At 40.1% G+C, this 16,728-nt stretch overlaps 1 protein-coding gene across 2 annotated transcripts in view; it reads left to right on the top strand.

Moving 5' to 3' along the window:
* Positions 1 to 16,728, top strand: part of Mamdc2 (MAM domain containing 2) — a 152,504-nt gene that overhangs the window by 97,964 nt on the left and 37,812 nt on the right. For both annotated transcript variants that reach the window (XM_048332783.1, XM_048332791.1), the window contains exons 7-9: positions 1,425 to 1,518; positions 5,483 to 5,626; positions 6,328 to 6,593. In XM_048332783.1, coding sequence (XP_048188740.1) covers positions 1,425 to 1,518; positions 5,483 to 5,626; positions 6,328 to 6,593 — 504 coding nt within the window. The remainder of the gene's footprint in view (positions 1 to 1,424; positions 1,519 to 5,482; positions 5,627 to 6,327; positions 6,594 to 16,728) is intronic.

Raw genomic sequence — 16,728 nt, 5'->3', positions numbered from 1 at the left:
AAATACATTTGAGTAATCTTATTCCCAAATGAGGTAACATACTGAGGTACTGAGGGTTAGGACGTCATCAAATGAATTTAATGGGATATAATGTAGCACATAACAGGCCTGAATTCCCACAAATCAAGAATTGATTTTGAATAGTAGTTTCCCTCTTCAGGTAGGCTTGCCTTGTGTTTCTCAAGAGTTTGCATAACAACAACAAATCCATTTTGTGTACTCACATGGCCTGTGTGGCCCTCCTAGGCATTTAAGTTTTTAAGTCCTGCTCCATGCTCTACTCTGACCACACCTGACCCCCACTTCCCCATCACAGCAGAGAATCTGCAGAGCTGTTTGCAGATGGCAACTAAGAATGCAAAACCAAACGGTAATGAAATAATTAACATATGTGCTTTCTATTCACTGGAACCTGCCTGGAAACACTAAGTTCCTAGGACTCATCTCTCTGACTGTTAGGTCTTTGCAGATATTGTCACAGAGTGCCACCCAGGACACAGGTAGAGATTTAGAGGGCTTAACAACCTGTGGACAGCAGAGAGGGAACCTGTTCACTTCACCCAGCCTATTTTCATGCTATTGAGTTCTGTAGTTCTATCAGAAATGACATTCAGCTGCTGCTCAAGGAGAAGGGAAATAGTCATCAGTACATGTAAATATAGAGTGTCTGTGTGAGTCCATGGGTGTTTCTACAACAAACTGTCCTAGACTCAGTGGCTTATAAATATCAGAAACTTATTTTTCATAGTCTAGGGCCTGGGAAGTCCAAGTTCAAGGCAGAGTTAACACCTTCTCATTGTATGCTCTTATGGCTGAAAGGTCAAACATGCTCTTTGGGGACTTTTTTTTTTTTGTCATTCTCAGGGTTTGAACTCAGGGCCTGGGTGTCACCCTTGAGCTTTTTGTCAAGGCTAGTGCTCTACCGCTTGGAGCCACAGCTCCACTTTCATTTTTCTGGTGGTTAATTGGAGATAAGAGTCTCACAGGCTTCCCTTCCCTGACTGGCTTTGAACCATGATCCTCAGATCTCAGCCTCTTGAGCAGCTAGGCTTATAAGTGTGAGTTATAGGTATGAGCCACTGGTGCCCAGCTTCTTTTGTAACTTTTTTATGGGTGCCAATCTCACACCTGAAGGTTCCACCCTCATGACCTAATCATCTCCCCAAAGGACTCACCTCCCAATCTTGTCACAGTAGGAAAACAGACTTCAACATTTAACTCTTTAGGGGATAAAAAAAAATACCCTTCAAATTATAGAAATTTCATTCTCTGTAAAAGAGACTGTAGGTTGGCTAAGTAAACTATTGTCCAGATTTTCACATTTCAAAACATAATTATCTAAGCTCTTATAATTTGGTCTTACCTTCTTTCTGAATCATAGTTAAAAGCAAAAACACTATTTAAACATATATTTTCCTTTCCAGGTTATTTTTGAAGTTGCTTTCAATGGCCCCAAAGGAGGATATGTTGCCCTGGATGATATTTCTTTCTCACCTGTTCACTGCCAAAATCAGACAGGTGAGCAATCTCTTTCTTCTTCTCTACTAGGCATTTTACTTTCTCAATAGAAGCCTGTGATTATGACTTACTTTAAATTGTTTTTTATTTCCAGAACTTTTCATCTTGTCATTTCTCTGGACTATTTACTCTTATTGTCCCTCACAGAGTGAATTTAGTTTTTCTGAAATTATAGGAAAGTTGCCATACTTTAAGATAGTTGTGTCTTCTTTAGCTACTAAGAAAGGAAAATTAAAAATCCATTTACTCCAACTCATCTTTTTCTTTAAAGGAATAATTTGGACCAGTAGACAGGTGGTTGAGTAGCTGCAAAGGTCTCTCACAGCCTACTAAATAAAATTACAACTTGAAGTATCTGAGATTTGTTTAATGCCATTATGTTTAAGGATGTTTACATTTGGTAGACATCTCTAGGATGGTTTCAGCTGAATATTATATGCTCTTAATGTAATTTCTTGCTCTTTTTATGTGCAATTGAGTCAATTAAAAACTTCATTGTGGCCAATTTTATAATCCCATATCTTTGATGTTTAGAAAGGAAATTCTGTACTTTCCATTACAAAAAATAAGCAAATTGAGTCAAAATGATATGGAAAACAATGTTTTACTATAAGAAGGAAGATACTATATTAGTGAGAACCTAGATAAATGCTGTTGACCTTGCCACTTAGTGGACTGTATCCTTGAGAGACTCAGGAAGACACTGTCTCATCTTCTTTATGAGTCCCCATTCTGGGTTTGCAGCACAGGAAATAATTTTTTGAACTTGACCTTTGTGGTCCAACTTCTCTAAACCAGAGCTAATATCCAATCAAATAGTACATCAGTAGTAATTTCATAGCCTCTTTATAATTATTGTTAGGAAGTTTCTCTTCTCTTCGTAGACACTTATATTGACCTGCTACTTCCAGATTCTATATGTGGGAGAAGTGTTTAATCACTGTCTGCACTGTGTGAGAGAGGGGTGAAAAAGTAGCTGGGAAGAGACAGAATTAACCTTTATACATGTTCTCCCTTTTGAAAAGGAAACTTTTCCAGTCTGTTGCTGAAAGTAAAAGAAGAAGTCCATCAAAACAAGTGGTCTTTAGTCTACAATACAACCCACATCAAGCACCCTGCCCACAAGAGTCATCAGAGCATTTCACTATACCAATTTGGCTTTTAAATGGTTCTATTGTATCATTGTAGTGTTACATTCAAGGATATAATATAACACAGGATTCAGTTTTCCCTTTGTGAGCTATGTGACCCTGTTTTGAGTCTCAAAGAAGTAGCTGTATACAGAGGACCACAAGAGCCCAATAGCTATACCCTTATGAACACATAAGATGATGCTAAGTGAAATGAACTCCATGTTATGGAAACAATTGTTACATCACAGTTGTAACTACTTTCAACGTCCCATGTGTATCTGTAGCTTCTATTATTGATGGTGTTCTTGTATCACCTTCCTGTGGTTGTACCTACACTATCTCTGTAATCTTATTGAGTATATTGGAAACCATGTATAATGGTATTAGAACTAGGAAATTGAAAGGGAATACCAAAATTGAGAGACACGGGGTAAAAAAAGAAAAACAACTACAAAAGCAATTCGTGCAAAACTGTTTGGTGTGAGCGAACTCAACACCTCATGGGGGGAAAGGGAAAGGGGGAGGAGAAAGGGGGGTATGAGGGACAAGGTAACAAACAGTACAAGTAATGTATCCAATGCCTAACGTATGAAACTGTAACCTCTCTGTACATCAGTTTGATAATAAAAATTTGAGAAAAAAAAAAAGAAGTAGCTGTATAGCTTCATAGAGCTATTTGGAAATATCAATGAGTTAATTAATGTCTTTGAAAGACATAGCATGGAGCATGAGACAAAGGAAATGCTTAGTCATAAGACAATATTATTTACCTAATTGTCAAAATATGTCCACCTATTTCCTGGAGAGCCAGGGATCAGAGTGAAATTTGCAAAGGATTTGCCTTGGTGAATGTATCAACCAAAGCCTGCTTTCTCCCTTTAAAAAGTTTATTTATTTGTATTATTTTGTGTCAGTACTAAGGTTTGAACTCAGGCCCTAAGAACTTTCAATTTTTTTAAATCAAAGCTGACACTTTACCACTTGAGCCATAGTTCCACTTCTGGATTTTTTAATGCTTAAGTGGAGATAAGAGTCTCATGGATTTTCATACCCAGACTAGCTTAACTGTGATCCTCAGATGCCGGGCTTCTCTCTACCCCTCCCCATTCATGTGGGGAGGGGTCCTGGGCTTATACTCACTCTCTCAAGTCCCCCTGGCCGGTAGGGTTTAGACGCGGGAGTGGGGTCCCAGGTGAGCCTCGGTTCGTGTGTGGTCGCGAGACCCCATGCTCGCCAGCCCAAGGAAAGACACGAGTGAGTGGTGGTCTCGGAGAGCCTCTAGGACGCCTAATTTTATTCAAATGAGAAGCAGCAGATATACCCTGAAGGGCGGGCACAAGAGAGGGATAACAGGTTGGTCAATAGGGCTGCCCATCAAATGATGTCAGGGGACTTCCCTTGTGGGCAGAGGCCCAGCCCCCCAAGGATTGGGTTTCTGGGGTCCCCCGCCATTGCACACTGCTCCCCCCAGGGCCTAGGGCTTCTCTTCCTGTTAAAAATGGAAGGAGAGGGGACGGGCCAAAGCCAGCTGTGGCCTCTTAAAGGTACAGCTGACCCCAACACTCAGATCTCAGCCTCCTGAATAGCTAGGATTATGGGCATTAACCATCAATGTCTGATTTTATTTTCTCCTTCTTTAAGTAGCTGAGGTATGTATTTTTGAGTCTCTAGGAGCTGAACTCTTTAGTTTTCATACTTTGTCTTGCATTTCAAAGAGTATATACCCTTCATGTGCCAACATGTTTTTGTTTTTGGTTTTTGCTTTTCGATCTTCCTTTCTGTTTTATCCATCTGGATCTAGGGTTTTCTTTCCTTATTTCTCTAGTTGGCTGAGGCGGGAATTAACTTCAACATGTAAAGCACCAGTTGCCACCACCTCTTTGGGTTCAGAGTTATCTAGCTTCCAGAACTAAGATTCATTGCAGAGACACAGGTGTTAAACACCATGTCATATTGCTCCCTAAGAACCCCCTCCAGATGCTTTCAGAAGATAGCAAGACACCCCTCTCCAATGACTTAGAGCTTTTCCCTTTCCATGCCTTTTTCACCCATAAATTCCCCTGTCCTAGAGTTCTATAGGAATAGGATCTTCATTGGGTCTATGAATCCTTGATTGCCTGACAATCAACCCATCTACTTCTAGGCTAGTGTTTTACCATTTGAGCCATAGTTCCATTTCCAGGTTTTGGTAGTAAATTGGAGATAAAAGTCTCACAGACTCTTCTTCCCAGACTGATCTCGAACTATGGTTTTAAGATCTCAGCCTCCTGAGTAGCTAGGATTTTAGATATGATATGAGTTTTCAACTGATTTCTACTGAGTATGATTTTCTGAAGGCTGATCAACTCCTACTACTAATTCCAATTAAAAATAGACAGGGGCCTTGCTTCTGACACATAGACTAATAAAAGAAAAATTCTTTCTGGAATCTATAATTTCCAAAACATAGGACTTGAGAGAACTTGAGTCCCTCAAAATCCTTTCAAATTTTATATTGGTAGATTTTGAGTTGTGAAGAAGTGTGTAATAAGTACTCAATCTTTACATCCTGAAAGAAAATTCCTTTTGAAGTCTGATTATTATTTATTTTTGTCAAGACTGTGGACAGAACTCCTTTCTCTCTTCCCTGTGGAGAAGAAAAAAAATTTCCTGCCATATTGAAGCACTGTTTTGCTGCTAGCTTGTCAGCCTGCCATTAGATAAAAATATTTTGCTGTAGTTTTTCTGTCTGGGTCTCCCCTGGTACAAATGTAGCCAGATCTGTCAACTGGTTGGTGTTGTCCTTAGAGATTCCTGAGGTTTGATGGTAACTTTGCTTCTTATTTGCTCAGAGGTTCCTTTCAGTGCTGTGGAAGCAAGCTGTAATTTTGAGGAAGATTTCTGCAAATTTTACCAAGATAAAGAAGGTCCAGGTTGGACCCGAGTAAAAGTAAAACCAAACATGTATCGGGCTGGTGATCACACCACAGGCATCGGTGAGTCAAGAGTCTATCCACGTGGGACATCTCACATGGTATCCATGCATTTTGGGCCAGTCTTATTCCATACTTACAAAGACATCAACCTTAAAAGAAATCAAGCCAGACACTGGTGGCTCACCCCTGTAATCCTACTTAATCAGGAGGATGAGATCTGAGGATTGAAGTTCTAAGCCAGTCTGGGCAGGAAAGACAATGAGACTCTTATCTCTAATAAGCTACCAAAACAACAAAAACAACAAAAAACAGCTGGTACTTTACCACTTGAGGCATACTTCTGCTTCTGGCCTTTTGCTGGTTAACTGGAGGTAAGAGTCTCATGGATTTTTCCTGCCTGGGCTGGTTCTGACCCTCAATCCTCAGATCTCAGCTTCCTGACTAGCTAGGATGACAGGTGTGAGCCACTGTCACCTGGCTGAAAAGTATAACCCTTAATTGATGACCAGAATCTAGGCTTGTACCACAGGAAATCTGCATTAGTTTATGAAGTTTATGTGGGATCTCAAGAGGTGATATTTGTAATAGTTGCAAATAGATATTTTCTGTCACTTTAACCACAGCCACCAGAGACACCTATCATTCAAAGCTGATGAGAATAGTCACTGTGTAGATCCCACAACAAAATTTAACCAAATTTCCTCCCTAATAACCAAGACTAACTTACTGCTCTTGCACTAAATACTTGGCTATGTCCACAGGGTATTACTTGCTGGCCAACACCAAGTTTACATCTCAGCCTGGCTACATTGGAAGGCTCTATGGTCCCTCTCTACCAGGAAACTTGCAGTACTGTCTACGTTTTCATTATGCCATCTATGGATTTTTGAAAATGAGTGACACTCTAGCAGTTTATATCTTTGAAGAAAACCACGTGGTTCAAGAGAAGATCTGGTCTGTGCTCGAGTCCCCAAGAGGTGTGTGGATTCAGGCTGAAATCCCCTTCAAAAAGCCCATGCCAACCAAGGTACAGTGGAGCCTGCATGGCCTTTGTCCATTTCAGTTGTGGGATCAGGTGATATATTTGTTTATTTGCTGCTGACTGATGAGATGTTGTCTTCTTCCTGATCAAACTATAGGCCTTCCCTACACCGTACCCAAGCAGTGTACTAGTTAATTCATGCCCTACTCCCCCATTTTCTGGGTGCTTAATTCATGGGCACATGTGGGGTTTGCTTATCTTTCTTTCTTTCTGTCACAAGCACACATCAGGGAGAATGATAAGATATTTTTATGTCTATATATTTTTGAGAAAATGGGCTGAAATGAAAAAATGGTTGCTCATTCAAATCATCTGTCTTTTCTTCTTTTAAAGAAAAATCTTTAAAATTCAGCCATGGTACTCATTAGACACTATGTTGAAAATGAGCTATATAACTTGTGAGTGAGAAAGGGAGGGAAAAAGTGGGAGTGAGTAAAGGAAGGGATGACAGTGTCCACACAAAACAGTGGTCCTTATCTGATTTTGTAACTAACCCTTCTGTACATCACCTTTTTTTATTCTTTTGTCAGTCATGGGGCTTGAACTCAGGGCCTACACGCTGTCCCTAGATTGTATCTCATGGACTTTCCTGCCTGAGCTGGCTTTGAACCATGATCCTCAGATCTCAGCCTCAGCCTGAGTAGCTAGGATTACAGGTGTGAGCCAATAACTAAGTGCCCAGCCAAGTTAGTTTTGCGTGTGTGTGTGTGTGTGTGTGTGTGTGTGTGTGTGTGTGCGCATCAGACCTGGGGCTTGAACTCAGAGCCTGGCTGCTGTCTCTGAGCACTGTTGCTCAAAGCTACAACTCTACCACTTGAGCCCCAGATCTACTTCTTGTAAATCACCTTTATAATAACAAAAATGCTTTTTTAAAATTCATTTTCTCCCAATTAAAAAAAATCTTTTAGTTGTACAGAAGGATTTCATTTCAACATGTCAGTTTATGATTACAATGCATCTTTGTTTAAATTTAGTAGTTTTATAAAAAGGTTTGAATTCCAGAATCAGGTTATGAGTATGATGCACTTTAATCCATATTATCTCTTTCATAATTCTGAATTCTGAATGATAGAATATTTTTTGAAAAAAATGACCAGATCAGCCAAGCAAATCAGCCTGTAATCCTAGCCACTTAGGAGGCAGAGATTGGAGGATCTCAACTGAAGGCCAGCCACCCAGAGCATAAAGGTTCTCCAGATTCCATCTCACTCAATGGCCAGGCACCATGGTGCATGCCTGTTTTTCCACCTAAAGGGGAAAACATAATGGCTGAGTGCAGTGACATGTGCCTAGTATACCCAGTGACATAGAGAAACATGACTAGCAGGACAATGGCCTAGAATAGCCAGAGTATAAAGTGAGACCCTATCTTGAACATAACCAATGTAAAAGCAGAGCCAGAAGTATGGCCTCCATGGCAGAACCCTTACCTAACAAATCTAAGGCCCTGAGTTCAATTCCCAGTATTGATAAATAAATAAATAACAAAATAAAGACAAAAAAGGGGAGACTGGTGCCAGTGGCTCATAGCTGTAATCCTAGCTACTAAGGAGACTGAGATCTGAGGATGATGATTCTAGCTGAGCCTTAGATAAATGCCACATTTACCCTGCCACAGTCAGAGAGACTTTACATAGGGAACCATCAACAGCTGGTGCTGACAGCAACAAAAATTTTAAAACTAGACCTTTATTGCAAAGTAGAATATGAAAGAAAACAAGTCTCCCAGGATTGACAACTCATAAACTGAAGGAGGTCATATAGATGCAGTAAATTCTGTCATTGCAGCTCAGAGATGAAGTAGCATAGGAAAAGCCATTTTCTTTCTGCCTGTCAATCAAACAAAGATGACTTGACTATCCTTTCTGGGCAAGAAAAGGACTCAAAGACATATACGACAGGTCATTTTTTCTAAGCAGATACTCAGCACAGTGGGAACTCAATAAAACCATTGAATGAATGGATCCATCAGTTGGTTACTCTTACTGCCCTTGGAGGTAGTTAGCTATAGTCCAGGCTTTCCAGGAACAGCTACAACCTTGGAATGTGAGAAAAGTTTATTCCTTAGAAAATTCCAAGTAATTCTGAATGTGGCTGGGCTGAGATCCGGCTCAGCACTTCCCAACCAGCATCAACAGATATATCTGATGTGAAAGATGTTATCCAAATATAAACCTCACATTCTGCTGTCCCACAGAACACACAGATTAGAGACTTGCAGCAGTAAAGTAGAGAGCTGTGGGTGTTTCCCTGGAGGAAAACCACAATGCCTTAGAAGTCATCATGAGGAAGTACTGGGAGTAGATGGTGGTGTTGGTAGTGCTAAGAAGGCACTGGACCTGTCCTCAGAGCTTACCTGCCTTCTCACTCCACAGCAATTAGAGTCAGATTGACAGAAGGTGTGACATGGGTGAAGTGAGGAGGAAAGAAGCTTGGGTGGATGATGACCAGTTTTGTAAAGTGCAGGAAAAGGGATCCTGGCTAAGAGCTTTAAAATAAGGAAGTTAGAGAATTACTGTCCATCAGCAGTGAGAGATGGCTAAAGATTGTCTACCAAGGAAGGAAAGAAGGGAGGGATAATCTTTCCATTACATTGTCTATTCAGTGTCTTGCCCTACACTTGATTTAGTTTTACTTAAAGGTGTCAGGTGGCAATTTTGAGTTCCAAAGTCAACATCTGGCTGTTCACAAAAGTTTTGAAGTGTATTGGTGAGAATCTACACTTGGTCTCACTATTCTTTTCTCTAAGAAACAATTTTCATGGACATCATTTGTATATATGATCTCTGAAACTTTGAACATTGTAAATCAGTCATTTTATTGCATATAGGATTGTAAAATATACTTATAGGAACTTTTAAAGAGATTTACCTTTTTAAATCTGAAAAAAAGAAAAGAAAATTTCAAACAAGTTCTGAATGAGCTTTTCCTTCTACAAATGTCACAATACTTGCAGCATCACTGAATTTCCTCTTTGGTGTATCAGTCTTGAAGAAGCCCAGTTCTCTTCATTTTCCTTAGGAATTCCCAAGGCTCGATTGACTTTGCTGTTAGCAATTATTTAATTCCTGTAAGTACAGCAGCACATGTACTCCCCCACACACATACATGCTATGCTCTAACCCCTGTTCTGTTGATTTTTTTTTGTACATTTGTGTTTTTGTAGCAAGGTCTCACTATAATTATCTCAGGTTGCACTTGAACTTGCTCTGTAGCCAAGACAGACCTCAAGTGTATGATTCTTTTATCTCAGCCACCAGAGTACTGGGATTGCAGGCATATGCCACCATGCACAGCTGGTGTTTTTTCTTCCTCTTCTTCTTCCTCCTCCTCTTCCTCCTCCTTCTTCTTTATGCTATTTATTCATTCATCTATTTGTTCACTCATTTCTTTATTCAGCCAGAATTTATTAGCATCATTCTCTTTTCAAAAGACATAAAGGTGAGGCTTAAACCCTTTCCTTGCAAAGGTGATCACAAGTGGTAGACAATTGAAATACGTAGGCAATGAACTACAATGTAATGTCATTGCCCCATGGAAGAACTGCAAGGGAAGAGGAATAGTTCAGCCAACTGTTATTTTGAAAAGATAATAATTTCAACTAGACCTTGTAGAGCTGTTGATTGGAGAGCTAAGGTTCAAGCCATGGTAGAATCTAATTCCTGCTTATTCTACGCCCCTCCCCATACTCTACTGACAAATACTGTGTGATTTAGGAACCATGTTGTTCCCCTGCACAAAGTGTCTGCATTTATCTGACTCCTGTGGAATTGGACCAGATCTCAGAGAATTTTCCCATTTCTTTTTGGAAGGCTGCCACCTAGCCTCAAAGCAACCCAGCCACATAGAGGAAAATAGGGCCATGCCCCCTCAGGGTAAGGAAGTCCCTTCAGCCCTCACAAGGAATAGTCGTGAATTCAACCCCAGTACAGTGGAGATGAACACCAGAAACTTCTGGTTCCATGACTGGAGGTGGGCCCTAGTTCTTGGCAAGTTCCTGCTGAACAGAATTGAGTTCCTCAGAGAATGAGAAAAGCATCTGTCACCCATGACAGAGACATACATTAAATAAAGAGGCAAGGGAAGTGTATCTACTTCCATAACATGTACAGTAAGAAATTAACAGAGTATCTGTTTAAGACAAGGGCTAAAATGAAGAGTCATAGTAGTCATCACTACCCCCTACTCCTGAATCCAAACTCTACTTCTTGTTTTTTTTCTGATCAATTTTCTGATGATTTCCTTTCTAATTCTAAATACTATCTTTCCACTTGTAGCTCTCTGTTCAATAACCAAAATTATATTTGCTGACTCTTGGTTCTGAAAGATAGGAAAGTTAGCTCACTCACCTCATTCCTTTTCCCTTTCTTCCTTACAATTTCTGCTATGTTTTTATGTTGACCTTTCCTTTGGATTTTCCTTATAAGTTCAATACACTTAAACATCCGGTTCTGGATCTGTAAACCTTAGACAGTGTCTCCTGACACCTCACTATGTCAAATGCATGTCACCCTTGAATTTCCTCTTACTTCCTTTCCTACACCACTTCTTAGATTCTTTCAGATGTATAGTTACTTTGATATTCCTATAGTGCAAAACATTTATATTCCTGCTACTAATCTTCCAGTGCCTGGGATTGTGGCTGGGCTCTCATTGGCATTATGAAGAAAACATTTCTTCCCTTGTGTGGGGCTGTCCTTTACAATTCCCTAATTTGTAACTTCTATGGTTATGATAGCAACCAAAATTAGTTGCACACATTTCCAAATGAACTCAAAGGGGTAAGGAGGTGGGGCTTAGGTGGCAGAGAGCCAGCCTTGAGTGAAAAAGTTTAAGGAACAGTGCCCAGGCCCTGAGTTCAAACTTTAGTACCATCACAAAAACCAAAAACCAAACCAAACAAAATAACTCAAATGACCCCAAAGTTGCTTCATCATCTTGGTATGTGAAACATCAGTGTCTAAGTTGACTCTGAAAAAAAAAGAGAGAGAAAGAGACCAGTATTTCCACCAGCAATCCATGTTTATTCCCCTGCAATCTGCCCTTTGTCTGGAAGCAGGGTCATGGTGAAACCTCCCCTATGGTAGTCCTTGCTCTAGGGAAGAGGCTCTCTGTGCTCAGTTACCAGCCATCCCTTCACAGTCCCTCTTGCTCTCTCCACTAATCACACTGAACAATGAGTCCCTGCAGCACACTCCACCCCTCCTGCTTTGAATGCTTACAACTCTGCTTCCTCTACCCATACTCTTCTGGGTTGAAACCTTATTTCCTCACGGAATCCTTCTGTGATCCCACTCCTAAGAGTAAGGTGGGAATTGTCTGCCTCTTCTTCAGCCTCTTGGAGACAGCATCACACAGTGATTAGGAGCACGCACACAGCAGTCTCAGTTTCAAATCTTATTCCTGGCACTTACTGGCTTTGGAATCATAATGTCTTCCTTCTTCCCTTCTCTCTTCCTCCCTCCCTCTTCTCTCCCTTATCCCTTCCTCTTTCATTTCCTGCCTCCCTGCCTCTTTTCCTTACTTCGTCTCTCCCTTCCTTTCCTGTTTCCCTACGTTCCTCCCTCCTTCTTTTCCCTTCTTCTTCTCCTCTTTCTCTCTATCCCCCCCCTCTCTATCTATCCCTCTCTTCTTTCCTGACGGTTGTGTCCATGCCCAGCACCTTCCTCAGCCTGAAATGCTAGAAATGTTCTATGAACACACAGCTGTGCCATTGGATGCATGGTCTTCTGGCCACTAGAAAACCAGAGTTAAATCTGTGTTTCTTGTATCCCTTAATCCAGGAACCGCCCCCCCCCCAAAGCCTCAGGGATAAGTGTTCCAGAAATACAACATGTAAACCAATGTGAGTGTCTCCTGCATGTGGTTTCTGTCCACAGAGAGGGTACATATTTTCCCAAATACTCTTGCCATGTAGAAAGGAGTGTTATGTCACAATGCACCCAAAATAAGCACAGGATGAAAACTTGTCAGCTATTACATGGTGTCTGGAATCTTCTACTAGCTGTAGAATCTTCTACAGTTTAATAACTCAGTATTTATTTTAACTTATTCTAAACCAGTGATATCTTAAGAGATTTTTCTGAGCATATGAACTTAGCACACATTTTATAATAGTTGGAATCTGTGATGACAGATTCTGAAATGAGCTGGCAAATTGGCTGTTTACCAAGTAGCTACCTTGTGCTAAGCAGCATGCTCTTTCTTTCATTTAATCCTTCACAATACCCTACAATAGCACATTCCAGATGTATAGAAGAAACTGAAATAGGTTTATTCTTCCTATTTCCTTATCACTCTTCCAAATTTTAGGCAAGATCTTTAAGAGATACTTCTAAAATTCACTTCAAATCTATCCCCTTCTCCCCCACCCCCAAAACAACCATCATCTTTACTTCACCCACATGGACAGACTCCTTTTTTTCTAGTTCTACCTGCTCTTTCTATAGAACATAGAACAGCCAGTATCATCTTCCTGAAACACAAGTAAGATGTAAGAATTTCCCACCTAAAAACTCTCCTCCAGCCTTTAGAATAAAGCTTCCTTATTGGGCATTGGTGACTCATGCCTGTTATTCAAGCTACTCAGGAGGCTGAGATCTAAAGATGGTCATTGAGCCAGCTTGAGCAGGGATGTCCATGTGACTTTTATATCTAAGTAACCACCAAAAAAAAAAAAAGTGGAGCCATGGCTCTAATGGTAGAGACTACAATCAGGTCCTGAGTTCAAGCCTCAGTACCAGCGTGGGTGCAGGTGCACACACATGTGCACATGCATGTGCATGCACACACACACACACACACACACACACACACACACAGTTTCCTCCTTTACAATGCACTATGAGGCTCTATATGACCTGGTGTGGCTGAGGGTGCTAACTTGATCTCCCTCTCCCTGCCAATGATCATCTAGACACATAGCCCACACTGTGATGTGGACCTACTCTCTGTCCCCTGAGTCATCAAAAGCTTTCCTCTTTTAGTACCCTGTGCACTGGCTATGCTTTGCACAGTTCTTCCAATGTCGACTTGGTTCAATAAGCTTCATTCCCAAGTCAAGGAGTTTCCATCTTCACTCCACATGCTACCTCAACTGTGCACTCCCACAAGGCTTCCACCCTATATACTTATTTCCCTTTCGTCACTTATTACTACATACATAGCCCAATTTAAAGCCATTGGGCTAATTAATTAGTAACACCCTGCTGTTTCCCTTAGGTAGTCTAATCCTTAGCACAAGCTATAATATACAACCCTATTTCAGGTATGGTCCTATAATCCCAGCCCTTAGAAGACTAAGTTAGAACTCCTGTAATCTTAGCAGGAGAATCATGCGTTTGAGGTCAGCCTACACTACATAGACTACATATTTTTTTTTAAAAATCTCTTAGACCAGTAGTTGTGTGGACAGATTTGATGTAATTTTATCACAGCCACTAACAATGGAGATTTAAAAAAACAAAAACACCTCTCTCCAAAGCTCCCTAAGGAGGGAAAGCATTTCAGTTCCAAATAACAGAGGAGAAAAGCTCAGGCAGAAAAGTTAAGGATATCATTCAGCATCTCACAGATAATAAGTGGCTAATTACTGAGAGGCAAGGCTGAAGCTTTTTGCTTCTAGAATCCACACCTTTTGTATGATGTCCATGTGCCTCTCAGCTCTCTCCTAGCTGACATCTGAAGTATAGGATCAATAAGAAAGAAACACCAATCTTAATTCACTCTCAAAAAATTATGGATTTATTACCATGACTCAGTTTTTCTACTTTTTATTTGATGTATAGGAGGGATCAGACTTTAAGAGGGCTCAAAATAGACAAAAGAGATCTGTGGGCTAGAGGGAAAAGGTCACATATTAAGACTCTGCTGTGGCGTCTCTGCCAGTATGACTTTATACTCTGGGCTACTTATGTAACTTTGTAATCTATGGAGTCTTGACTTTCACGTCTGAGATTAGTCCATTAGTATGAGATACTAGTACTAATATCCTTCCTAGGATTTTGGTATAGACCGAATGTAATTCCTGTGATATATCTCCTGGCATATAATTATCACTTATTACATTTAACTGAACAGAGAGATAGGGAGAGAGAGAGAATCTAAATAATATTTTTCTAGCTCACAATATTTTATTTAGTATGTTGATAATTCTGCATCATGATCACATTTATAATCAAAATATTTTATTTGAAACTTTTTCTTTAAAGATAATGTAAATAAACTCCATCTGTTTGACATTTTAAGTGATATTGCTTTATAGTAAAAAAAATATTTCGGAAAATGTAAAGAAAATCAGGTCAGAGTAAAAAAAAATTTTAGCAGTACTAGACTTTCTTAGCTAAATGACAACTTTTACACAATCATGAGCAAACCTACAATTTTTTCAATGTGTATGAAACACTTTGAAGGGTTATGAACTGTGAAATGGTTCTCAGTATCTGTTTTGCCCCAGTGTTTCATTAATCAGAAGCAGGTGACCAAGAATTACCTTGAGCTTTTCATGATGAGAGAGAGCAGCTCACATGAAGATACTTCTCCTCACTCCAACTGTCAGGAGAAATTAGAGATTGATAATCAGAAATTCCACAATGGCCTGGTGGCTCAGGCTTATTAATCCTAGCTACTCAGAAGGCTGAGATCTGATTATCACTGGTCAAGCCAACCTGGACAGGAAAGTCTGCAAGACTCTTATCTCCAATTAAGCACCAAAAAGCCAGAAGTGGAGCTGTGGCTCAAGTAGTAGAGCTCTAGCCTTGCGGGGAAAAAAAAGCTTAAGGGTAGCAGTAGGGCTCAGAATTCAAACCCCAGGACCCACACCAAAAAAGAAAAAAAAAAAAAGAAGAGAAAAAAATTCCATAATAATGGAGTCCAAACATTAGATCTTCAGTTTAACATATGCCTGGTCATGGCAACACATGTATTAGATCCTATAATACCTGCTTGGCCTGCAACTAGTTTTCCCTTTACAAAGGTCTTTCAATTAGTAGCCTGCTAATTAGACAGACTCAGAGGAATTTAATACTGTGCTTATTAACTATTTCCTTTGTAAATTCCTTTGTTAATTAGCCCATAAATGAAATAATGACCACATAGACTATTTGTCCTGGGTCTGACTTAATGATCTGCTCATGAGTCATTACAATTTTCATGGTAAGCCTTTCTCAGTCTACACCTTTATTCTGTTAGAGGGGAGGGAAAAAATTATCAGATGTAGTGATGCACACCTGTAATCCCAGCACTGGAGAAGCTAAGAAGGCAGGAAGATCATGAATCCAAGTCCAGCCTAAATTCCATAGTGAGATTCTGTCTCAAAAAATATTAATTAAATTTTAATAAAATTTAATATAATAATGTATAATATGTAACATAATATAAAATTTAATAATAAGTAAGTTTGTCTGTTCATCTCATCTCTCACTGACTTTCTTCCTCATTTCCCTCCTTAAAAACTGTTCAGGGACTGAGAATATGGCCTAGTGGTAGAGTGCTTGCCTCCCATGCATGAAGCCCTGGGTTTGATTCCTCAGCGCCGCATATATAGAAAAAGCTGGAAATGGTACTGTGGCTCAAGTGGTAGAGTGCTAGCCTTGAGCAAAAAGAAGCCAGGGACAGTGCTCAGGCCCTGAGTTCAAGCCCCACAACTGGCCAAAAAAACCCAAAACTGTTCAGATCCATTTTCCATCTTCAAACACAAGTTTCCAACTCAACCCTCTCCTTTTAATTTTTAGTTTGCAACCTCTCAGGTACATCTCTCAGAAGGATGAAAGCATCCACTATGAACCCCTTTAGTTCTGTTCTTCCAAATCTTTACTTGCTGTCTTTGTTTCTTGACCAGTCTGACAAAAGACACATTGACCTTGCTCTTCGTTGAAAGCAACCTACCCATCTCTGCTTCTGATCTCCTCCTGCTGCCTCCTTGGGCCTACATTACAGATTATTCCTTCTCTCGCAAATCACCATTGTGATTAGTCCTTTGCACACAGCCTGCTTATGTAGGCCTCCTGCCTTCAACACAAAGGAACAACAGACCTTCCTTTTTATCTCAAAATGTTTCAACTGTCCCCAAGCCTATTCATTTTGCCTTTAAATATCCTCAAATACATCTTACCAGTTACTA

Source organism: Perognathus longimembris, chromosome 1 (assembly GCF_023159225.1).
Source record: "Perognathus longimembris pacificus isolate PPM17 chromosome 1, ASM2315922v1, whole genome shotgun sequence".
Classification (NCBI taxonomy): domain Eukaryota; kingdom Metazoa; phylum Chordata; class Mammalia; order Rodentia; family Heteromyidae; genus Perognathus; species Perognathus longimembris.
This window is presented reverse-complemented; position numbering and strand designations above follow the sequence as displayed.